The sequence below is a fragment of the Ovis aries genome, chromosome 1, assembly GCF_016772045.2.
Source record: "Ovis aries strain OAR_USU_Benz2616 breed Rambouillet chromosome 1, ARS-UI_Ramb_v3.0, whole genome shotgun sequence".
Taxonomy (NCBI): Eukaryota; Metazoa; Chordata; class Mammalia; order Artiodactyla; family Bovidae; genus Ovis; species Ovis aries.
Window position 1 is genome coordinate 227394128 of NC_056054.1, and position 26091 is coordinate 227420218.

Genomic DNA, 26091 nt, shown 5'->3' on the forward strand with positions numbered 1-26091 from the left:
AACAAAATCAGATAACCTGATTTTAAAATGGTATGGGGAGGGAGGTGGGAGGGGGGTTCAGGATTGGGAACTCATGTACACCCTTGACGGATTCATGTTGATGTATGGCAAAACCAACACAGTATTGTAAACTAAAATAAAGTAAAATATAAATAAATAAATAAATAAAAATGGATGAAAGACTTGAATAGGCATTTCTCCAAAGATGAAATATGAATGGCCAAAAAGTATATGAAAAGATATTCAATATCAATAATCCTTAAAGGAATGCAAATCAAAATATGAGCTATCACCTCACACACATTACAATGGCTGATGCGCTAAGTCGCTTCAGTCGTGTCCGACTCTGTGCAATCCCATAGACGGCAGCCCACCAGGCTCCTCTGTCCCTGGGATTCTCCAGGCAAGAATACTGGAGTAGGTTGCCATTTCCTTCTCCAATTACAATGGCTACTACTTTAAAAAGCAGAAGTGTTAGTGAGGAAGTGGAGAAGTTGGAACCCTTGTGCACTGAGAGTAGGAGTGTAAAACAAAACAATCACTACTGAAAATAGTATGGCAGCTCCTCAAAAAATTAAAATAGAACTACCATTATGATCCTGGCGTGATGCAGTCCATGGGATCGCAAAGTCGGACATGACTTGGCAACCGAACAATAACAAGCATGTAATCCAGCATTCTCACTTCTAATTATATCCAAAAAAGCTGAAAGCAGGATCTCAAAGACATATTTACATACTCGTGTACACAGAAGCATTATCACAATAACCAAGAGATAGAAACAACCCAAATATCCTTTGACAGATGAATGAATGAACAAAATATGGTATGTACAATACAAAAGATTATACATTCTACAACAGACATTAAACTTGTCATTTTATGTCTTATAACAGTTTCAGTCAACAACTGCTGGAAAATGCGCCAGTCACAAAAAGACAAATACTGAATGATTTCACTCACATGAGTTCTCTAAACTAGTTGTTCATAGGAACAGGAAGCTGAATGGCAGTTAGAATAGGATGGAGATAGACAGAAATAGTAATTACTGTTCAATAGATATTGAGTTTCCGTTTCCTAAGATGAATAAGTTCTGGAGATCTGTTGTATAACAACATGGATATACTTAACACTTATCATTGCAGATGGTGATTGCAGCCATGAAATTAAAAGATGCTTACTCCTTGGAAGGAAAGTTATGACCAACCTAGACAGCATATTCAAAAGCAGAGACATTACTTTGCCAACTAAGGTCCGCCTAGTCAAGGCTATGGTTTTTCCAGTGGTCACGTATGGATGTGAGAGTTGGACTGTGAAGAAGGCTGAGCATCGAAGAATTGATGCTTTTGAACTGTGGTGTTGGAGAAGACTCTTGAGAGTCCCTTGGACTGCAAGGAGATCCAACCAGTCCATTCTGAAGGAGATCAGCCCTGGGATTTCTTTGGAAAGAATGATGCTAAAGCTGAAACTCCAATACTTTGGCCACCTCATGTGAAGAGTTGACTCATTGGAAAAGACTTTGATGCTAGGAGGGATTGGGGGCAGGAGGAGAAGGGGACAACAGAGGATGAGATGGCTGGATGGCATCACTGACTCGATGAACGTGAATCTGAGTGAACTCTGGGAGTGGTGATGGACAGGGAGGCCTGGCATGCTGCGATTCATGGGGTCGCAAAGAGTCAGACATGAATGAGTGACTGGACTGAACTGAACTGAACTGTTCACTTAAAAAATGGTTAAGATGGGAAATTATATGTTATGTAATTCTGCCACAATTTTTAAATATTTTAAAGAAAACAACCTTTTAGAAATTATTTATATTAAATCCTCATTCTAGAAGAAGTCAAAAAGCTACCTAAGAATTTTCATAGTACTAATCTTCTCTGATTCCCTGATGAGATGAATCTGATAAACATTAATGGGGTATGTACAGGTGCCAAGGTAGTATGGTATATCTGAAAGAAGACATACAATAATAGTTAAAAACAGGCATAATGCTAACCCAAACATTCATAGCCATAACTTCTACCCAATTTCAAGAAATTAAAAATGTTTTGGGTATTTCCACAACTGTCCAGTGGTTAAGACTCCATGTTTTCAATGCAAGGGGTGCCAGTTCAATCCCTGGCCAGGGAGCTAAGATCCAATATCCCACATGGCAAAAAAATTAATAATAAAAAATCTTCATAGAATACTCAATTTTAAAAAAAATAAGAATTTTTTTTTTAATGAATTTCTGCTCAAACTGAACACTGCCAAAGGGAAATTGGGCTTCCTTAGTAGCTTAGATGGTAAAGAATCTGCCTGCAATGCAAGAGACCTGGATTCAGTCCTTGAGATGGGAGGATCCCCTGGAGGTGGGCATGGTAACCCACGCCAGTGTTCTTGCCTGGAGAACTGCCATGGACAGAGGAGCCTGGCAGGCTACAGTCCATGGGGGTCACAAAAAGTAAGACACAGCTGAACGACTAAACACAGCAAAGGGAAATTAAATGAACTGCTTGAGGAAATATCATGTTTTCATCCTATGTGACCTGTTTCTCTCTGGAGTGGTGATCAGTGACAACTGCATGGGTGAAAAGAACCAGAGAGCAACTTCTGTTTCCCACGGTTGGAAGAGCTGAGGAAGAGGTAGCTAATGGAGTTACCTGTTAAGAACTGAGTTACTTGAGTTTTGAATATGAGTCAAAAAGCTCCCAAAAGGTTGCTACTTCCCCCTAAAGTAGAAAATGTCCATTTTGTACACGAGAAATTTATCACCCCCTCATGCTGGATGTTTTCTAAAATGCCATTTTTTTAACTCAATAGTGTAGAAGACGCATATATTTTCATGACATTAGTCAAAATAAGATAAAGTTGATGGCGTTCACTTCCTCCAAAGGTATTCTCACACTATCAGTAAGCTATTTTCTCTTCTGTCATGCAACTTATCTGATGCCTCTCTCCCCTTGAGTACAAACCAAGAATGTCTGAGTTCCAAATCTCAAGTCTATGAATCACTGTTTCTATCCCTAGGCAGCCAAAGTTGTTCATTTGTACCTCTCCACTCTTTGATACTCACTAAATACTATAATTTTATTTTGCATGATGCTTTTGGGATTCTCTAGAATGTCCTTTTGTACTTACGTTTGAAAACAGAGGCATGCCTAATGCCCTATAATCCATAACAACTCAGCAAAATAATTGAGCCACCTTGGGAAGGGAAGACTGAGTTAAATCAGAGAATGTTGGTTGCCAGCCTCTTTTGAAGAGCCGGCTTCAATTTTCAAAATTCCTGCCTTACAACCAGATATAGGATCACACCTGTCAAACTGATGAAAACCACTTGCCTAGGCTCACCTTCAGAATTCTATATATTTAATCTGCATTCTTCTTGGTCATTATTTAAACAGCTTTTGGATGAACCTTACATTGCACAAGTCACAAGAGTTGAAGAGAAAAAGCAAAAACTAAATACAAGTGAATGATGTAAATAAATTACTTTATTTCCTCAACTTGATTCCATTTCCATGTACTTGAAATAGCCATTACAGATAATCTAAAGTGGTAGAAACTGAGAGCTAACAGTACCTCAGAAATAACCCCCAGGTGAAGGCCCTGCCAAAACTTGTCGTTGCCTATGCAGACTGTGTGGAGAAGGCAATGGGATCCCACTCCAGTACTCTTGCGTGGAAAATCCCATGGACGGAGGAGCCTGGTAGGCTGCAGTCCATGGGGTCGCTAAGAGACACGACTGAGCGACTTCACTTTCACTTTTCACCTTCATGCATTGGAGAAGGAAATGGCAACCCACTCCAGCGTTCTTGCCTGGGGAATCCCAGGGACGGGGGAGCCTGGTGGGCTGCCGTCTATGGGGTCGTACAGAGTCGGACACGACTAAAGCGACTTAGCAGCAGCAGCATACAGACAGTGTGGTACAGAGAAGGGGGATTTGGCATTGGGGCAGACAAGAGAAATATTTTCATTCCAGCCCTTCCACTTAGCAGTTGTATAACTCTGGGCACACAGTAGTCTGAGCATCAGTTTCCCCAGCTGTGAAATGAAGACAACCACGGGCATGCTAAGTCACTTTAGCTGTGTCCAACTCTATGACCCTTAAGACTGTAGCCCGCCAGGCTCCTCTGTCCATGGGATTTTCCAGGCAAGAATACTGGAGTGGGTTGCCATCCCCTCCTCTGGAGGATCTTCCTGACCCAGGGATCAAACCCTTGGCAGGCAAGTTCTTTACCCCAACTACCAGCTGGGAAGCCCGAAAATATCCACAGCAGCCCACAAAGACCGTGAAGATTCAGTGAAAAAGCATCAGTGAAAGCATCTGGCATGTTGCAGGCACTTGGTCAGAATGGCAGGGCCCTGTGGTTTCCAACTGGTAGAATGATAACAAATGCAGTCACAGAACTTGGTGTTTCCTTTTCATCTGCAAGGCATCATTATTTCCAGGATTATTGTAAGGCGTTGTTATTATGCAAGCATCTGGAACAGTGCAGTCACATGTTAGGGATTTGAGAGAGACATGAAACTCAAGGAAGTTGAACTCTGGCTGAAAAGAAAAGGCATCTTAAAAATGAGTAATAATACAAGAGACAGTCCATGGGGTCGCAAAGAGCTGGACATGACCCAGAGACTTTCACTTTCCCTTTTTTGTGTGTGTTTTTTGGAGTAAGGATAAAACACAGTTATGAGAAGAGGAATGGGAATCAGAGAATGGAATAGAGCTTTTCACAAGCAGCAGCAGTGGGCATGTGTACATATCAGGTATTTGGGGAATAAAAAAAAAAAAGACCAGTTCTGCTGCAGTGCAGAGTTTTCTGTAGAAGAGCAACACAAGAGAAGGCTGAATAAGGTAAAGTAGTCAGGAATGTTGTTAAGAGTATCCCACAAATAAATTCAGAGAAATATATCATAGCTGGTCAAAAATCAAAGACTTTTTAAAAGAAACAATGTACCAGCCAGTGAGCTTAAAAGACTGAGCTATCAAAGATAGCAGTGAGTGGATTGGCAGGGAGAGTGGCCAGACACTAACTGACCTGTGAGGAAGCCACGGTCACAGTCCCACCAGGAAGCAATGAAAGCCTGAATTAGGATGGTGGCGGTGGGACCATGAAGATGGAGACAGAAATGAGACGTATGACACAGTCTCACAGACTTGAATGAAGAGAGAAGAAGCAAAAGTAGCAGTTTCAAGAGTGGGAGCCTGAAAACAAGACAGTGGTGCCATGACAGAAAGAGACAAGTCTGAAGATAAAATTAATCTATGAACACAGCAGGCAAATTTGGTTTCAGACAGGCAGCTATGGAGGTGACATCAAGAAATAAAAGTCAGTCAGCATGAAAAGATGTGGACTCTAGATGGGAAGGAAAGCCCTCTTCTCAAAGAGGATGGCCGAATCCCGGGAAGCTGCAAAGATTCTGGTGCAAAGGAACAGAATGGGACCAGTACACTGAGGACAGCTGTCCTCAAAACCCAGGTTCATAAGGAAGTGTTAAAACCTAACAGAAGAGAAGGCAACCAAAAAAACACCTTAAGTGTCACTAAGGCTAGGGAGATGAGTGTTAAGAAGACAGAGGTGGTCAGGAAAGCCAGATCCTACAGAAAAATCTAAGATGAGGACTGAAAGTAAGCCATCACACGTGGCAGTTATGAGGCCTCTGGAGACCAGCAAAAAACCAGCTTTGAAAAAGTTTAGATGACAACAGGAAATGATAAGCAGAAAGAAGGCAGAAGCAGTATCTACAGTCTCTGTTTTCAAAGGCATTTAAGACAAGTCTCTTTCAGATTTTTCATTTGAAATATAAGAACATGTGGTTTTAAGAACATGAAAGAATCTGACAATACAAACTGTCCTTAGCGGTCACTGGCCTCGTCTTTCTTTTCTGCTCTCCTTGTTTCGTCTAATTTCCTGGTTATCCTGCACAGCCTCTCAACACCTCTTATTTTTGGCTGTACTCCTAGCCTCTCTCAGTAAGAGACAGTCATGTCTAATCACTCCTACTCCTTTCACTTCTTATTCTCTTCTTTCACTCACACCAAAGAGAAAAGGATTAAAAGTGAGATTTTACAAGAAAACCAAAATTTAATAACCACCTTTTTCTGTTTTCAAAAGAAGACCATCTTCCCCAAAGTACATTAAAAAGATGCTCAATATCATTAGTCATTAGGAAAATGCAAACTAAAACCATATTGAGCAACCAATTCATGACTACTAGGAATTATATTGAGTTGGCCAAAAAGTTTGTTCAGTTAGTGAATACATTGTTCAATTAAGTTCTTAGTAAACAGGAAAACTATGTCTTTATTTTCTTACTTAAAATTGAATGAACTTTTTGGCCAACCCAAAACTGAAATTTAGATGACTGGTGAGGCTATGGAGCAACTAGAAATCTCACACACCAATGATGAAAATGTAAGATAGTACAACCACTTTGGAATAGCAGTTTACCCAGCAGTTTCTTAAAAAGATAATATAACCCCTGCCATATGATCCAGTCATTCTATTCCTAGGTATTTACCCAAGGGCAATGCCATGGACAGAGGAGGCTGGTGGGCTACAGTCCATGAGATCACAAACAGTCAGACATGTCTGAGCATCTGAGCACACCCACATACAATGAAGGCATATGTCAGTACACATACTTACATGAATATTGACAGGCAAAACCTGGCATCAATTCAACTGTCCAGACACATGTGAATGGATACCGAATTGTTGGTATATCCATACAACAGAATACTAAGCAACAAAAACGACTTAATTATTGATGAATACAACAACACAGAAGAATTTCAATAATTATGCCAGGGCGGAGGGAGGGAAAGCAGCCAGGAAAAAAGGACATATATACTGTATATTTCCATTTACATAAATTACATTTACAAAGTACAAACTAACTCGATAGTGACAGAAAGCATATCCAGTGATAAACGGATGGACTGGAGAAGAACATTAGAATAAAGTTATTATAAAGGGGCATGAAGAAACTTTTGAGGGTGATGGATATGTTCATTATCTCATGGTGGTGTACACGTTCATTATCTCGATGGTAGTGAAGGTTTCACAAGTATATATCAGTTCAGTTCAGTTCAGTCGCTCAGTCGTGTCTAACTCTTTGTGACCCCATGAGTCACAGCACACCAGGCCTCCCTGTCCATCACCAACTCCCAGAGTCTACCCAAACCCATGTTCATCGAGTCAGTAATGTCATCCAACCATCTCATCCTCTGTCGTTCCCTTCTCCTCCTGCCCTCAATCCCTCCCAGTATCAGGGTCAGTCAGCTCTTCACATCAGGTGGCCAAAGTATTGGAGTTTCAGCTTCAACATCAGTCCTTCCAATGAACACCCAGGACTCATCTCCTTTAGGATGGACTGGTTGGATCTCCTTGCAGTCCAAGGGACTCTCAAGAGTCTTCTCCAACACCACAGTTTAAGAGCATCAATTCTTCGGTGCTCAGCTTTCTTCACAGTCCAACTCTCACATCCATATATGACCACAGGAAAAACCATAGCCTTGACTAGACGGGCCTTTGTTGGCAAAGTAATGTCTCTGCTTTTGAGCTATCTAGGTTGGTCATAACTTTCCTTCCAAGGAGTAAGCGTCTTTTAATTTCATGGCTGCAGTCACCATCTGCAGTGATTTTGGAGCCCCAAAAAATAAAGTCACCCACTGTTTCCACTGTTTCCCCCCTCTATTTCCCATGAAGTGATGGGACCAGATGCCAAGATCTTAGTTTTCTGAATGTTGAGCTTTAAGCCAACTTTTTCACTCTCCACTTTCACTTTCATCAAGAGGCTTTTTAGTTCCTCTTCACTTTCTGCCATAAGGGTGGTTTCATCTGCATATCTGAGGTTATTGATATTTCTCCCGGCAATCTTGATTCTAGCTTGTGCTTCCTCCAGCCCAGCGTTTCTCATGATGTACTCTGCATATAAGTTAAAAAAGCAGGGTGACAATATACAGCCTTGACATACTCCTTTTCCTATTTGGAACCAGTCTGTTGTTCCATGTCCAGTTCTAACTGTTGCTGCCTGACTTGCATACAGGTTTCCCAAGAGGCAGGTCAAGTGGTCTGGTACTCCCATCTCTTTCAGAATTTTCCACAGTTTATTGTGATCCCACATAGTCTAAAACTAATCAAATTGTATATATTAAACATATGCAGTTTATTGTATGTCAATCATACGTAAAGTTGTTTTTAAAGAGAACAGTTGGGATGATTGGCAAAATTGGAATACGGACTGTGTATCAGATAATAATATCATATCAATGTTAAATTTTCTTTAATGAAGAAAGTCAATATCCTAACCTCCTTTAACAGACAGTCAGCATGAAGGCTAGAGCTGAGACTTCTCTCAGGTAAAGTGAAAATATCAGTTGGGCACTCCCACTGTTCTCCTACTTTTGAAAGACAGAAGAAAACTAATAGCTCTTTCCATCAAATTTAGGTGATATTGCCAAAATACATGCCTATCTGTGCTATTTCATGTCTAAACTACTTGCATTACATAAGTCTTTGGGAATAAAAAGTTTCCATCACTGTGTGACTCCATGAACCACAGCATGGTCTTTGACTCTAACAGGAAAGGGTAGAGAGCTTCTCTGGCCCCCGTTAGAATCCCAGCCCTTTACCCATGTGATTTCTTCAGCAGCAGCCACTTGGATCTCACAGCTATTTAAAATATAAACTTCCTTTCCAAGAATTCCTTGCTGCTCAGAAAGTCTCATTCTTAGACAAACCCAGGACCAGACATTTATCAAACGAATTTAGATTTGAAGTACCATATCAGATTGGGATTTCCCAGGTAGCGCAGTGCTAAAGAATCCACCTGCCGAGGCAGGAGCCACAGGAGACACCAGTTCAAACCCTGGGTCAGGAAGTCCTCCCTGGAGGAGGGCATGGCAACCCACTCCAGTATTCCTGCCTGGAAAAAATTCCATGGACAGAGAATCCTGGCAGACTACAGTCTCAAAGAGTCAAGCTGAACATAGCACAGCACAACCATATCAGATGCTCAGGAGAGACACCAAGAAAGTGGGAAAGGTCAGAATTCCTGATTGGTCTCTTCTGAAATTGCTGGAGAATAAAATCCCCCAAGGTCTCAAGCCATAGGGAAAAAAGAAATAGCAAGTATAAACTACTTCTATGTGTTAATGAATACAAATTACCATGCTGGGTACCCATCTCTGTATTTCCATCTGGTGTCAAAGATACGGCTGGCACTTAGGTTAAAAATAAAGTATTCAATATGGCATTATAATTATCGTTCTAAAACCGACTTTCAAAATAATCGAGATAAATTCAACCTGACTCCATAAAACCAGATGTTTATTCTGCTTTGTATTTTTAAAACTTAAAAAACTAGATTTTCTCAAAGTGATCACACAGAAATATATAACACACTCTCTCTCTCTAAAAGAATAAATTCCTGTTGTCACTTGAAAATCTCAAAACGTTCTTCAATTTCTTATCCTATTATCTTACAGAAGGTACAGTGAAATGATACTATTTACAAATCTACACAAATTCAAGATACTCTTTTTTATCACTTAAAACACCTTAAACTATATTTTATATGCACATCCTATACTTTATGCTTAGTCGCTTCAGTCATGTCCAACTCTGCAGTTCCATAGACTGCAGCCCACCAGGTTCCTCTGTCCATGGGATTTCCCAGGCAAGAATACTCGAATGGGTTGCCATTTCCTTCTCCATCTCATACTTTATACTATACATGATTTGGGCTTCCCTGGTGCCTCAGAGGATAAAGAATCAGCCTGCAATGTGGGAGACCTGGGTACTGTCCCTGCATCGGGAATTACCCTGGAGAAGAGAATGGCAACCCACTCCAGTATTCTTGCCTGGAGAATCCTATGGACAAAGAAGCCTGGTGGGCAATGGTCCATGGTGTCACAACTAACCACAGCACAGCACATACACCTAGATACTGCTCTACAGAATAAGAAGTACAACATCAGAGACACCATTCTCTATAGTCAACTTATAGACACCATTCTCTATGTCTCTATAGGCACCAACCTCTCTATCATTCCAAAGACATTTTGGCTATACGTGATCTTATATTTTTAAACCAACTTAGGACCTAACTCCCTCCATACGGGACTCTTCCACAATCAGCTGCAGTTTTCTTACAAGACATGTCGTAGAAATTAGAGCAAGAATTTTCTTGAAATCTCAAAGGTGGGGGGGGGGGGGAGAACAACCTTCACCAAAACCGGCAAAGGTACCAGGGTAAGATGGCTCCAGCACTTGCCCACCTGCTCCAGCACTCACCCATTCCTCTGGAACCATGGCTTCCTTCCAGGCAAAACCATCCTAAAGCCAATTTGAAAATAAGATGGTTTACCCTTTTCTAAAGTCTTCTAACTTTTTCCTTCATGTCAGTGTTACACACTTCATAGCAACCTTCTTCAATGAGGTTGCTAATGTGTAGATAAGAAATGTTCCAGGCCACCTTCTCTGAACCCTCTTCCCAGGTGTGTGGCCCAACCAACAACCCTTCCCACTTGCCTTTCTTCTAGCTAACAAAACTCAGGCCTGTTCACCTTCCTAGGCTGTCCATGATCTCCAGAGGAGGCTGGGCTCTTCTCCAGAACTGAGGTGAAATATATTGGGTCAGAGTTCATCACCATGGTGATAGTTTTTCCATGGCCCATTCCCAGTTGAGCCATGGAAACAATTCTGGCCTAGGAGATGTGAGCGGTAGTTTCTAGATAGATTTTCCTCAGGCTTTAAGAATGCAGGACAGGTACAGTTTCTTTTTCACGTCTCTGGATGTAGTTATAGAAAGACTTGAAGTCACTGAGCTACTGAATCAACCAACCTTGGAAACACCTAGTTCCAGGACATTTGTTACATGAGATAATAAATAAAGCTGGAGTTTAAGCTGCTTCCACTTGAGTTCTATGCCACCTACAACCAAAAACTTCCAAATAATGCGCTAGCTAGGTGTGTAGCTTGAATTTACTTCTGCTGCAGCCTAAGTCTCTGACAATGAACATGAAAGACAAAACCAGCCAATCTGTAAACCTGGAAGAGGACATTTCCTTTATTGCCCAACTGGCTCTTTAACAAAGAGGAGGTATTATTGATTATCTGGAAACACCATTCTGTCTTTGGTTGAAATTATCTTGTATCTCCTTTTTCCAAGATGAATACTTCTTCCATAAATTTGATGTACCTGTTTAATACAGGGGAAGGAGATTTCTGATTACCTTAATCTTACTGATTTATGAACTGTAACAACCTAATCCTACATTATCTCCACTGAGGCCAGACTAAAAGAAATACACTTAAACCAACAGAATGTAATTCACATATAAAGATGATTTTCCTGAGACAGGATTATAGAGACAAAAATTCTCCAGGGACAATGTGAAATCTCCTTGATGAAAGTCTTTAAAAATAGATTATCCATGTAGCTGTGAAGCTTTAGGCACTATATTTGGATTATATGACAATTCGCTATCTCTGCCAAGCCTATCTAAAGAGAAAATTTATCTTCTTTCTAAGCAGAAATTTAGAAAAACATCTGAGAGTTAAAATAAAAAAGAACTAAAAACTTCCTAATCCCAAATTCTAGGACAGTTATATTTATCATACACATAGGCAAATCAGTTCTTACAGCAAATTCAACTCATCATATTAAGGATCAAAAAGGCAAACAGTATGATCGAAATCCTACTATGTCTCAATTTCTATAAAATCCTGACAGTGTCTGTTAAGAGCCTTACTGGCTAGAAAATGTCAGTGACTAATTTAACTAAGAGTTAATCTATTTAATTAAAAAGACAAACAAAACCACTCAGTAGATTAAAAAGAACAGTATATATGTATCAGAATAAAACAGTTTCTACTCTCTGGCAATTCTATAATGAAGAGAATAAAAATTTCTTAACGTTTATAGATGTAAACTTTACTGCTAATGCTAAATATAGACTGTCCTATAAAAAACACCATTTGAAATATTTAAGATTTATAGCTATAGGGCATTAAATCCCCATTCACATTTATAATGACCAATAACTCTGAAAAGCAAACGCAAATAAGTATTTACTTCTCCAGGGAGGTCATAAAGTTTGCTGGCATAATGTGTGGTGAATAACTGGTCTTGGCTTAGCAAACTAAGACATACAGATTATCTGTCACCTGCTCACACAGGAGCAAAACAAGGATGGATGGTATGGTAAAGAATGTGAGTCTCAGAAGACTAGCCTATTTTTATGGTGACTTTTACAGAAATTTTTAAAAGGCACGCTTTCTAAGGTGATTACAGGCCCACAGATACCTAGCTTGGGAAACAGACAGTTCCACTGTACACACAGAAGAGGGTGTCTCTCTACCTGGCATCATTATACAGTTTACATCTTACACAATTATACACAATGGCACCAAACTTACCTTTGGGTGGTCCATCTGCAGTAGCTGACAGGAACTTCCTTGTCTTCTAGGAATGGAGGAAAGTTAAGTCTCTTCTTTCCTTAACAGACTCAACTACCAAAGCCCTCTCTCATTCTTAAAAAATTGGAGGCTGCTGAAGTTCCATTAAATTGGGTCCCATTCTCACTAAACAAAGGGGGAAAAAATTCCCCAGAGAGACCAAGCAAGTGAGACTTTTATAGATTTATTTTTCAGATGTAAAGTATCATATTTTCACTTTCTAAGCATAGTATCTCAAAGTACAGACCTCAACTTTATTGAAAGTATCAACATATCAGAATGCATGGTTTCTCTCTATATGAATATTTACTTTAAATGCTTTGAACTTTTCAAGGGAGGGCCTATAACTATGAAAGAAAGCTATAAGGGGACTACAGAGCCACTCTTATCTTTATCTTTATCTTCCTTTGTTTACTTAAACTTTGCCTTTGAAGATTTATATTAAAAACAGATTATATCTATCACAAAGACTCGGCTTGAAATAAGGCCAACTAAGAGAACAAAGTTTTAGGGAGCCTTCTGGGATGGAAACATAAGACTTAGCACCTACTCAAACTAAACATACCAACTCAGTATTAAAAACAAATTAAAAAATGCTACCTTGCTCTTTAAAATTAACAATCATTTACATATTAGGAAGTTATTGGTCCTCTAAAAAAAAAAAACTGTGCTTCAGTATAAAAGAGTATTAAAGAGAAACTATGCAAATATATACACACACATAAACCTACATACTTATTCTAAATTCAAACCTTTGGTACTTTAGAATAAAATAAAATATAAATCATTGTTGTTTGTTGAGAATGCTTACAGAAGCCTTTCATGAGCTAAGAGGCAAAAATGTTAGGGATTCTCTGTAGTGGGACAGAGATTCTGCCAGCAAAGAAGGGGAGTAGCTCAGAAAGACTAAGCGTGAGTCACCACCTGCTCTGACTTCTAACCCCTAATTTCTTTAACTTCAGGACTTTCCCAGGTAATTATAAAATCTACCTACCAAGGTACCAGCATAGAGTTTTCAAAAGCAGCATGTCACGGGACACAGGGACACAATCTTCAAATAAACTCCATCTCTTACCAACATGAGAAAACCAGGCAGTGTCCCCCTAACAATGCTATCTGAACTTTATTGCCCAAATTTAAGATTTGTAGAGCTTCAACTGGAAACTGACAGCACAGGCTTTGGAGGTAAAAGCTCTAAGTTTGAATTCCAGTTTCAAATCCTAGTTTCACCACTTAGGAGCTGTGGACAGTCCTTGGGCAAATTACTTAACCTCTCAGAGCCTTAATTTCTACTTATGTACGTAGATAACACAGTACCTACCTCAAAAAAGTGTCATGATCATTAAAACTTGATAATACATATAAAGTACTTAGGCTTCCCTAGTGACTCAGATGGTAAAGAATCTGCCTGCAATGCAGGAGACTGGGGTTCAATCCCTGTGCCAGGAAGATCCCCTGGAGAAAGGAATAGCTACCCACTCCAGTATTCTTGCCTCGAAAATCCCACAGACAGAGGAACCTGGAGGACTACAGGAGGACTCAGGTTGCAGAGAGTCAGACAGGACTGAGCAACTAACACTGTCACTTTCATAAAGTACCTTAAATACTCCCTGGAATATTATATACATTCAATAACTGTCAACCATTATTATTATTATTATTATTATTATTACCATGAATACTGGTTTCTTCACTTCTTCTCTGATCCAGAAATCCCACTTCTAGAAATCCACCCTGGAGAAATGACCCAAACTACAGTAAAAGCACAACAATACTTATTACAACCATATTTACTGTTTATAATGGTGAAAAGTCAGAGGAATCTAAATGTATACCAATAAGGAAGCAACTAAGTAATTCATCAAATATCCAGTAAAATATTACTCTATCACTAAAAGCTACATTAGAAATATAACAAAGAATTGTGGAGCAAAATAACTGAGTCTATACAAAGTGGGAAAAAAGCCAAGATTTAAAACTATATGTATATCATTATAACAATGTAAAATAATATTTTAAAAACATATAAAAAAAGATGAGCAAGTAATACACCAAAATCATAATAGTGAATGTGACAGAATAATGAAATTTGGAGTGATGTTTTTTTCTATACAATCATGTAGTCATACTACTTTTATAATTTTAAAATTATTTTTAAATGTGTTTAATTTCCTGATTTACTTTAATATTTATTAAATAGAACTATTAAAATGGTAATAAAAATTAAACCACAAAAATATATTACTGAAGTAGTTCAAAATCAAAATAGAAATTAAGACTAAAACAAATGCTTCAAATATTAACACCCAAATTAAAATATTACTTTTTAAAAATCTGAGTCCCTATTGAATTATGTGCTTACATTTAAACTGGATAGAGCCTGGGAAACATTTTCATCTGAGACTGGATGATATACATATTTTTAAATTTAAAATAAGTGTCAGTGAAATGAAATCATTTATGATATATAAAGATATCCTCTTGATTTTTAGTCTTAGAAAAGCTATACCTCATAATAAAACCTAAATTATTCCTAGTAACAAAAGTAAAACAGTAATAAGTGCTTTTCTACTTGAATAAATCCGATATTATATATAATGCCTATTTTCACTGTTTTAAAATGTGTCCGTTTAGATAAGGTATGACAGAAATAACGTTTTACAAATTGGGGTGCTAAACAGTCAACAAACATTTTATGAATCTCAAAAAATGTCTAAAGATAATCAAAAAAAATTTATAGGCAAACTCACACTATTCTCACTATTGCCCAAATTTTCTCTTCTATCAGCTGCCATCTCTCATGTCAATGGTGCCACACTGGGTACGCTGGCAGCAGCCTCAATACTTCAGAGGGTCTCCAGTTCATCTTTCCCCCTCTTCAGCAATGACCCACACCCCAGGGTTTCGTCTTCTCTGCTCTGGCCCAGTTTTCCTCAACTGACACCACCCGCCACACACACACCCCCTTTCCATCTTATTTCTTCATTGTGGTTTAGTTGCTAAGTCATGTCTGACTCTTTGCAATCCCATGTACTATAACCCGCCAGGCTTCTCTGTCCATGGGGATGCTCCAGACAAGAATACTGTAGTGGGTTGCCATTTCCTTCTCCAATCAATCCTCTATATATAGATTAGAGGGATTAGGAAACCACGGATTTAAAAGCCATTCCTTTGCTCAAAAATATCTACGGTTCTCCATTATCCACAGCACATGACCCAGGCTCCTCAGTGTGACTTTCAGTGTCAGGGCTGACAGCAGCTCCAGCAGCATCTCCAGCTCCTCACCTGTTTAAACCACAAAGTCCAGGCGAAGACTCCTCAACCGTGAGCCCCAGCACAGCTGTCATTGTGTATCTTGTCATTGTAAGTAATCACAATTTGTGACCAATAATGGCTCAAGTACCAAAACTGATGAACTACTTACTTTTTAAACTAAGCTAGAAAGGATTCAGGCTTATTCCTATAATATCTCCTCACTTAACTGCAATAGAAACAGGGATGGAATTTCCGCTAGAACGCTGTAAACTGCCTATAATTCTGGGTTCCCCATGGAGGTATGTTACACATGAAATCTTATCTGTCGCATGAGTCAGAAAGCTGTTCCAAATCAAGGCTCCTCACAGAGTGGCCTCACCAGAGGCACCTTCCACCTGAAAAGGGAACAAGCAGCCTGCCTCACTTCAAATTGTGGCCAACAACTAAACTTTAAAAGCCACCTTTCTGCTCATAAAAAGCAAGGGGAGGGGGACAGAAGGACTCTAGAGGTAACCAGAGACTAAGAGAAGAGCTTGTTTCAGAATCACTCTACTCCATCAAGATGGAGACAGCTTATGAGCAGGTTGGAGGCCAAGAATTTCATTTTCTGGGTTTTCCACTCACAGTGCTGATATGAAGTTTCTTTTTTAAACAAATATACTTAACTTTAAAAAACAGATGATCTAAAAAGCAATATAAAGTATATCATAAAATAGAAGGTATTTAAATAAAGAAGAAAATGTGTGGGCTTCTAGATCGCAGCAGATGGGGAAAGCCTGCTCTAAACAAATAGAGCCACCTGCCCTTCTTCTACTGTGCCTGCATTTTATGGCTATACCACTTTCACACTTTTTTCTTTCACCTGTAAAGTTATCTTTTCATTCTCCCTCCACCCAGTCTCTGTGCACTAAAATGGGAAGATACAGTCAAATGTCAGTTCCTTTACAAAATTTTCCAGGACTCCCCAAGCTCCCTTAGTCAGGCCAGCACTCTTGCAGGTGGTCCAACTGCATCTTGTAGTTCTGCTAGTTATCTCTTCAAGTAGATGGAATGCTCCCTGAGGGCAGAGAATGCACTGACTATAGAATCACAGAGAACAGAACTCTTGTTTGCCACAAGCCACAGACTACAGAAAATGCATGTTTAATTAAACTGAATTTCTAAACAATCTGTTCAGAAGATGCAACAAAGTCAGCAGTCAGGATCTTACATTCACCTACAAACAGCCACTGAGCACAGGACAGGGGTGGATTATTAAAGGGAAAGTGCCTCCCTCTTTGGGGGCGGAAAGGTTAATGTGTCATTAAAAGCCAAAACAATCTGAATCTTCTCTTAAACCATAAGTCATTTGCCCACACTAAATCTACAGGCTTCTAGCATGTCAATAATGTGGGAGTCCAACATTTACTAACAGCAGCAGTAATGTCTGAAAAGCAGATCATTCATTGTGCCACTTATAATTTATTTATTTGGAACTACTATGTCTTATTTCAGAAATATCTAATGAAACACATAAACACATATACCACAAGATAAACTGGCATATCTAAAAGGAGAAAGAGAAAAATGGGACAAAAGAAAAGTAAATGTAGGAAATATAAAGTTTCCTGGGAGTAAGCCTCAGCTGATGTACCAAATTAATAAAATTCTCCACTCTTGCTAGAGGTAGGTCAGGGGTTTGGCTCTAACACTTCTGACAGCCAACAAACACAAGATAACCCAATCATGATTCAGCATCGTTATGATAAAAACAAAAGGCTCTCAGTGAACTCTCCCTCCCTTGGTCCTTATCAAGAGAAAACCATCTAATGTAACAAAGTCCTCAATGACATCCTGCAGTTGATCTGTCAAAGCATTTTGGAAGACCATCCTTCATACTAATCCTCACAGGCAAATGCCAGCACACGCATCAGTACATACAAAATGACAGAGAAGAAGGTGATAAGGGCACCCGAGGTACACTGCTCCCTGCAGGTCTAGATCTATCAGAAACAGATTTTATTCTATCTAGACTAAACCTAAAATCCAGAGGTTTCAGGCATCCAATTCTCTTTGAAATTATAAACAAAACTTGATGCTCATGTACATTTTTCTGGGGGATATGTCTATAGTTTCATAACATCTTCAAAGAGAAGCATGACTTAAGAAAAGTTAAGAACCACTGATCTAAAGAACCAGACTGTATATATTCTTCAGGCAACCCTTCATAAGCAGTTTTTCTTCTGAGCTTCTAAGAAGCGCTAAGCCCCAAGACCATAGCTTCTGACAAGCATCTGAAGTATAGCTTCTCTCTGAAGTCATGTGTGGAACTCTAAGCTTAAACCACTGGCCAAATTGTGTGTTAATTGTATGATACAAAGATATATGACTTTGAATACAGTAATGCCCATAAGCATACAGAGTACATAACAATTATTTTTCTACATAGTTTCAGCCATGAACATTGAAAAAAGTGCCTCAAAGGATCAGTGGTATTTCTTCTAGTTAATATAAAAAGTTTAAAAACAAAAAACACCTTTCGCCTATGAATAAAAATTACAGATAAGTGCCAAAAACAATTTTCCTACATAAACAGTATTTTATAATCTTAAAATAACCTTTCCACATTAGTTGATACAATCTACACATTTTTTCCTTTTTGTTGCTTTAATTTGCATTATACAGCAAAACACTCATTGCCTTGACTTTAGACACACACACATAGAGTCAACCATCTACCCATAGTATGGTGGTCAGAATGTCTCAAGGGCCCAAGGGCATCAAGTGAGGAAGCCGACCCATAGAAACTCTTAGGAAAAAAAAAAAAAAACATGGCTCATTAAGATAGCATCCATCTAGGAGCCACAGCCATTCTGGGTCTGGTCCTCAGCATAACAAGTCCAGAGACATAGCTTTGTCAAAAATAAATAGTGAATAGACTCAAGAGAACTAACTCATGTTAACTTAACTCATAAGAGGCTGAAGTGCAAATCAGAATACCAATTTACCAATTAATCATAAAGAATATTCCTTTTTACTCATCAGAAAATTTTCACCTGAAGTCAGGATGCTACTTCCCCAATGGTAGGATACCTGAAATTCTAAATAAATAATTGGTTCACCAAAAGTTAGAACAAGCAGTGCTAGAGACTTTGGTACATACCTAATCTATATCCAATATACAACTTTCTAGTGATCAAAGTTGTGGCTTTCATGGGTACAGTCTCTTTTCTTCTGTTGAATACTGTGGCCCCGATACTGTGGACTTCTTTGTCTCTAAGCTTTCTTCTTCCACATCCTTCTAGCCATCAAGTATTTTTCTAGATAGGCTATTAAACAACTGATGAAGGTGAACCCCACATGCATTATTATCCATATTTTTCAGACTAAAACTTCCCAAATAAAGTTGCTTAAGCAAACTTGCCCGAGGTCACAGACAGTTTAAAGCAAAGAGTGGACTGAAAACCTATACATTTAACCTTGCAGTAAAAGAAGCTTCAAGGTGTCTTTCCCAGGGCCTCTGACCTCCCAATTTGACTAAAATGACAATGTTCCGATAAGACCCTAACTATAACCTCAAGCACACCATAACTATAATTCCTGGTATACAGGTCTCTCTCTCTCACCAAACCGAAACTCTTTGAGGAAAGGAATTGTATCTCATTCATCAGTGTATCCCTAATGTGATATCTATTTACCTAGGTAAATATGCAATAAATTTATCCACTGGTTTAATATAAAGATTATCAAACTAAAGGCCTTGAATAAGCCACGCAGTCTTAGGAAAGTCACAGCTTCTCCTGCCATCAGTAAACATACCATCTAAAAAACAGAATGAAATAGATATACAAGGTGGCTGAGGTTCTTTCTATATCTAAAAGCACTACCATTGAAGATGGGTCCTGATTTTTAGTAGCCTATTTTATTAGTCTGAATTATTATAAATAAATTAAATTCCTCATTTATCTTCCATACTACACTACAGACAACACATAGTTATATACAGAGTTCAGAAAAAGCTTCCTCTTTTCTGAAAGGTGATAACTATCAACCATACCAAAATCAAACAGTGGCACCCTCCTCTGGTGAATATTAAAGACGTTAAACCACACAAAAGATAAGATTTAGATGGTGAGATTTTCTTTGAATGAAAGAAGCAAGAGAGAAGCTACCTAATATTATTTGCCATCACATTCCCAATAGCAATTAAATAACTCCTTTTTATAAATTTATTTTGTCCTAAAACAAAGCCAAAATGAATGAACTGGCTACAGTCTGTACAATGTCATACAGAGAACAATTATTCTATTTTTCAGTGTGCTGATAATACTTATTATTTTGCAAACAGCAAACTTTTTAATGGAAGGCACAATGAAACTCATTTCATAGTCTGGCTAACGATGATCTCCTTTATTATTTAAAAATTTAATGAAAAGCCTTATACAGGTAAAATACTTCCAATTAAATAGAAGCATTTATTATGGCCCTTTTCTGACTGCTACATCTACCAGAAGATAATACTGAATTTTTCAACCTGAAATCTGTTGGAGTCTTCAACATTTAAGTTTTAGAATATCAACTTGGAAGAAAAGTTTTAAACACCCCATTCACTGACATGTTCAAAACATAACAATCCAGCACACCCAGACAAGCACAGCCCAGAGTTTCACAACATTAATGCTACATCTAGACCTTTAAATTAATAAAACTGTACTTTCTAAGACAAGAATCAGACCTGCCAACAATTTTAATGTAAAAGTATATAATAAACATAATCTTTATTAAATGATTTATAAGAATCGAGGCACAGTGGAAATCTACATTACCATATGTAAAATAGATAGCCAACGGGAAATTGCTGTATGACTCAGGGAACTCCAACCAGGGCTCTGTACTAGAGGGATGGGATGGGAAGGTAGGTGGGAGGGAGGCTCAAGAAGGAGGGGACATATGTATACCTATGGCTGATTCATGTTGATGTTTGGCAGAAACCAACAAAATTCTGTAAAGCAATTATCCTTCAATTAAAACAAATAAATGTAAAAATTTTTTTAAGACATAAAATGAAAATATAGACATTCTGACTCAAACCAGGAAACATATCAGTCATTATATTGGCAACCTCCTTCAGATATGTTTTTACCCAAGTACACAGTGGCCCTTCCCTCAATTAACTTCACATCTTGGCCCTTCCCTCAGTTAACTTCACACCTTTCACCCACTCAAAGGAAAAGAACCCCAAACTATATAAGAGGCTACAAAATTACAATCCGTGAGAAAACTTCATTTTGAAACACAGAACACAGAAAGGGCTGCTGCTGCTGCTGCTGCTAAGTCCCTTCAGTCGTGTGGGACTCTGTGAGACCCCACAGACGGCAGCCCACCAGGCTCCCCCATCCCTGGGATTCTCCAGGCAAGGACACTGGAGTGGGTTGCCATTTCCTTCTCCAATGCATGAAAGTGAAAAGTGAAAGTGAAGTCGATCAGTCGTGTCCTACTCTTTTCAACCCCATGGACTGCAGTCCACCAGGCTCCTCCGTCCATGGGATTTTCCAGGCAAGAGTACTGCAGTGGGGTGCCATTGCCTTCTCCGACAGAAAGGGCTAGGGTGGATGAAAAATCGCAAAAATTTATTTCAGCTCTACCAAATAAACTTTCCAACTATTAGTAAGTTGTCATTCCTGGCAAAGTTGGTTCTACCAGGCAGGTAGATGCAATATGTTGTAAAGATTAGCAGAGTGTTGGCTGAAGTGACTTGGTACCAAAAGAGACAACCAATTGAGAGCTCTCTCATGTTCACCAAAAACAAGGTGAGATGAAGTCGCTCAGTCGTGTCCGACTCTTTGCGACCCCATGGACAGTAGCCTGCACCAGGCTCCTCCATCCATGGGATTTTCTAGGCAAGAATACTGGAGTGGGTTGCCATTTCCTTCTCCAGGGAATCTTCCCGACCCAGGGATTGAACCCAGGTCTCCTGCATTGTAGACAGAAGCTTTACCATCTGAGCCACCAGGAAGAACAAGCTTAAAAGAGAATTCCCGCTAGAGCCCACCCAGAGACCATAAGCTCCAAGACGAGAATGAGGGGAGGGTTGGAAGGGAGTATGGGGTGGAAGGGAGTGATGAAGGAGTAGCAAAGGTGGCGGGGAGGGGCGGGGATATGAGTAAGAAAGTACGCTTAAAAACAAAAAAGTGTGCAGCAGTGAAACTCCATTCCAAACTGCCAGATTTAGAGAGAGGGTGGCTGAACGACGTTTACCACTCACTTCGCCTGGGCCGTTGCCCAAGGAACAATGCCAATTCTCGCTCCGACCTCCAGGAAATCTGAGCCCGGGCAAGCAATCAGGATGCCGCAGAAGTTCTGGAGAGGGACCTGAACCTCTAACGTCATCTCTTGCTCCCGCATGAACCCCGGAATAAAAGAATTTAGAAGCAGAGAGACGTCTCCGTCCCACGCCGGCTAGGGGAATTTCGCAGTGGTGAAATCTGGGCATCGCTACCTCTGCGGGCTTTGCCACCTCTTCTAAGGCCAGAGGGACCTAGGTCCAGCGCCTCGATCCAGCTAAAAGCAGCCGGCAAGCTAAGCGCTGCTGTCAAGTGGCCGGACTGCACATGCAAAGTTAATGGAATTGGGAAGGAGCCCAGCGCTGCCCCCTCGGGTCTCTCCTCTGGAAGGAGATGGAAAGGAATCACAGCTTCCTCCGTCCTCACTAAGCACTCACTGACTCGTATCTGCAGATGTTATATTTTTCCTAACGAAAATCAAAGATACTTTATTCCTTCTTTGTGCCTACTTCGGGTTCCAACCCAACATAACAGGGGCGCTGAGGCCCTGGACCAAAGTTGACAGTAGAAACCATTAACTCTCCCAGAAAAACTAGCACAGTCATTTGCTGCGTTCTGGCCTTGAAAAACTTCATAAATTATGAGGCACGAAATAGGTTATAGGTTACCCTCCCTCCCCCGCATAGGACCCTCTGTACAAAAGGTCTGGATCTGGAAGAGTTTTTGACAAGTTGGTCACATTTGGAACTAGTGGCTCTGTCCAACCCACCACCAGGTAGGTCATCACCACGCCCCTCGCACCCAGTCCTACCGGCTGCGCACACAACGTCCTGTAGTACACACACACACACACACACACACACACACACACACACACACTCAAAGTCTCAGAGAATTCCTACCTCGCCCCCGTGCCCGTCGAAGATCCCGAAGATAGAGGGGTGCGTCTTGTTGGCTAGGTCCGTAAGAACTTCGAAACGGTCCTCCATGTGGTCTCTCCGACCCTGGATGGAATACACCGCCACATTGTGGCTCTTGAACTCCCAGGTCTTGGAGAACTCAGCCTCCAGCACGTCGAGCCCCCCTAGTCGATCGTTCTGCATGATCTCGGCCACCTTGCCCTTCACCATCTTCACGGCGTCCCGGCTGGATTTGACGATGGTCTTCACCTCGTCCGTGTGGAAGAAGTAACTCCACAGCGCCAGGCTGATGCACAGCAGGAACAGCGTCTCGGGTCTCAGCAAGAAGTAGCGCATGATGCGACCCAGGAGAGATAGCAAAGTCATTGTATCCTCTATCATTTATTATCGCTAGAGCCCCAACCACCAGCAGCGACGCGCGCCCCGAAGGCTGGCTGGGTCCCGGAGCACTGCGGGGACAGCCCGCGGGGAGGGAGGCGGAGCAGCAGCCGAGGGTAGGCGGGGGGGAGGAGGCTCACGGAGCCGGGCGGGAGGCGAACGATCGGGCAGCTCCGAGCCGGTCCGGCGAACAGAGGCAGTTTCCCTTTTGTCTCCCGGCCTCGGCGGCCCGGAGGCTAGCGCCTTGCGTACCGGCGCCGGTGCCCGCCGCCTGCTACCCCTCCCTACGCCCCTTTGTGAGGCGGCGGCTGCGGCGGCCGAGACGCCAGCGGTGGCAGAGCAGTCGCGGGTGCCGGGGCTGGAAGAGAAATCAAGTTTAAGTTCAACCGGGCGGGTCTGCGGCGGTGGGCTGGAGAGTTTCTGGGCGCCGGCGCCCGCGCGGCCCCTCGGCTGGGGCCCCTAGCAGCTCCCGGGAGCGATCTGCAGGTGAGGAAGCGCGAGGCACCAGAGCCCCGCGGACGAGGGATGCACGTCCCCTTGGTCACCGCCGCAGGGGAGCGCACAGCGGGCCAATCGCTCCGAGTCCTTCAGACACGCCAGGGGCGGGCCTCAGAGAATAAAACTTTTGCTGGAGCCTGGGCAGAGGCGAGGGTACCTGGAGCCGGGGACGCAGCAAGAACGGCGCGGAGCCGCAGGCGGCCGGCCGGGCTCTGCCTGCCTTTCCCCAGCACCTCCCAGCTCCGATCGGCACTGCTCGCGCGCTCCCTCCTGTCGCTGCCGCTCGCGCTCGCCCCGCCCCGCGCGCGCTCGCCCCGCCCCGCCTCGCTCCTCCCCCTGAGCCGGGACTAGAGGCCTGGAGGTGCTCGCGCCGAGCTGTCAAAGGCCGAGGCCGCTCAGCCGCGGCTGGCGCGCTTGCAGCTGCCGGAGGTCCGGACGAACCGAAGGGGAGGGAAGGGGTGCGTCTGCAGCGGAGCTCGAGTGGATGGTCTTGTGTGCCTCCTGTGCGAGCTCTCAGGACAACATAAAACTGACCCTGGTGGTCTGATCGGTGGTTTTCTGGGAGCCACGGCTACCAGCTGGAAAGCAGAGGGTCGCACTTGAGCGTCCCCCCCTCCGGCTGGAGGCATGGTAGTGCGGTCTCCGCCTTGCCAGGCATAAGGCAAGCGAGAAGGGACGCACTTCTTGCTCGCAAAGCAAGGCAGAGTGTCTCGGACCCTTGGTTTTTTGTGACAGAGGCCTACCAGGATCTCCCGAGAGTCTGAGAGAGATCGTCGGACCTAAAAGGCTTCTCTCGACGAGAAAAGATAGAAAACAGCAAGATATGAGGACTCAGAGCCACGTGGGGGTGCGTTCTGATAATAACCTGGGGAAGAGTTGAGGATGGGCTGGCCCGTCTGCGAGCCGCAGCCCCTGAGTGGGGACTTAGCCATGAAGGCCTTTCCGGGGTCGCAACCCTTCCACAAAGAGACACAGAGTCAGCTAGAATACGGAAAGAAGGAAGCCTTAAAAGAAAATATTGTGTTGCTACCCCTGTCCAGGAAGACGAGTGCTGATCTGCAGCTTCCAGTCCGCTCGAGAATAGAAGCTGTCTGATTCCCAACCCAGCCAGAGGCTGTCTCCGCGAGCACTCCTGACTTACAGTGATCCCGACTACGTTTTAAAAAAATAAAAGGAGGAAAATACAACAAAATGTTAACGATAATTAACTACAGTAGTAAATTGTATGTGGTTTTCTTTTTCTGATTTGAACTTGTGTCTGCTTTCTACAACTTTTCCAACGATTTTACAAATGGCATAGATTGCCATCTTAATCAGAAAAAAAAGGAAACTTTGACATTTCAATGATATATACAACATGATCTCAATTATATACATATGCATAGAAAAGGAAGGAAATGAGAAGAATTGTTACCATTGTTCTATTTTTGACAGGTCTTCTGTTCTAATTTGCACTTTATGGTATTTTCCACATGATAAATAGAGAAAATAAGTAGAAATGAATGAGATCATTGTGTTCAAAAGTCATAAATCATAAAATTCGAAAATGAGGTAATGGATTCAAAAGCCTTCAGGAACTATAAGGCAAAGGTAATACATTAGTGTTATAATGAAGATAAGTTTATAATATTTCTTGCTGTAAATTAGCAAATGGATTTAGGGTGCATTATCAGTCTCTCTGTACATGAATCTATTTCTCTGTGGCAAAGGCAACTTGCAGGTAAGTTGATCAGTACTTCAAAACTACAAGTCAAAACTGGTAGCAGGAAAACAATTCCAAACCTAGGGGTCCATCCAACCTGTCCATAACATTACTGCATTAATGACCACAGCAGACATTCATGAGAGGCATACCTAAACAAAGAAGAGAAAGGACTATACTGGTCTCTCTGGAGGTTAAATAACAAAAGGCGGATTTGACTTGATTACAAATGTAGATATCCTGCAGGTTCTGTGGAGGTTTTCTATGACATTTACATCTCCGTAGTTCACGTATGCGTTCATTTGTGTGTAAATCAATAAAAGGATTTTTCAAGTGGACCCTAAGGGCATTTTCTTATTTCTACTAAGAAATTAATCTAGTTTACAGAGTGATTTTTTAAATGCCCTAAGTAAGCGTTTTGTTAATTTCCTGTGAATTTTTTTTATCTTTGTAAAGCCATTGTTTATTGTATGACAGATCTGAGAAACTTTAGAAAATTATTATTTGAAATTTATGTCTTTAAAATTTTTATTGGTATATAGCTGATAAGTTGTGTTAGTTTCAGGTGTACAACAAATTGAATCAGTTATACATATACATCTATCCACTCTTTTTAAGAT

At 41.2% G+C, this 26091-nt stretch overlaps 1 protein-coding gene and 1 long non-coding RNA gene across 2 annotated transcripts in view; one reads left to right on the forward strand and one right to left on the reverse strand.

The window, feature by feature from the left end:
• The window catches only part of PPM1L (protein phosphatase, Mg2+/Mn2+ dependent 1L), a 338714-nt gene extending 314688 nt beyond the window's left edge, over positions 1-24026 (reverse strand). The window contains exon 1 of the mRNA XM_004003202.5: positions 22876-24026. Coding sequence (XP_004003251.1) covers positions 22876-23274 — 399 coding nt within the window. The 5' untranslated portion in view covers positions 23275-24026. The remainder of the gene's footprint in view (positions 1-22875) is intronic.
• A 422-nt stretch (positions 24027-24448) lies between these two features.
• On the forward strand, positions 24449-25020 carry LOC105603633 (uncharacterized). The gene is made up of 2 exons (XR_001022879.4): positions 24449-24616; positions 24810-25020. It is a non-coding gene; the product is annotated as an uncharacterized LOC105603633 (long non-coding RNA).
• Positions 25021-26091: the final 1071 nt, after the last annotated feature.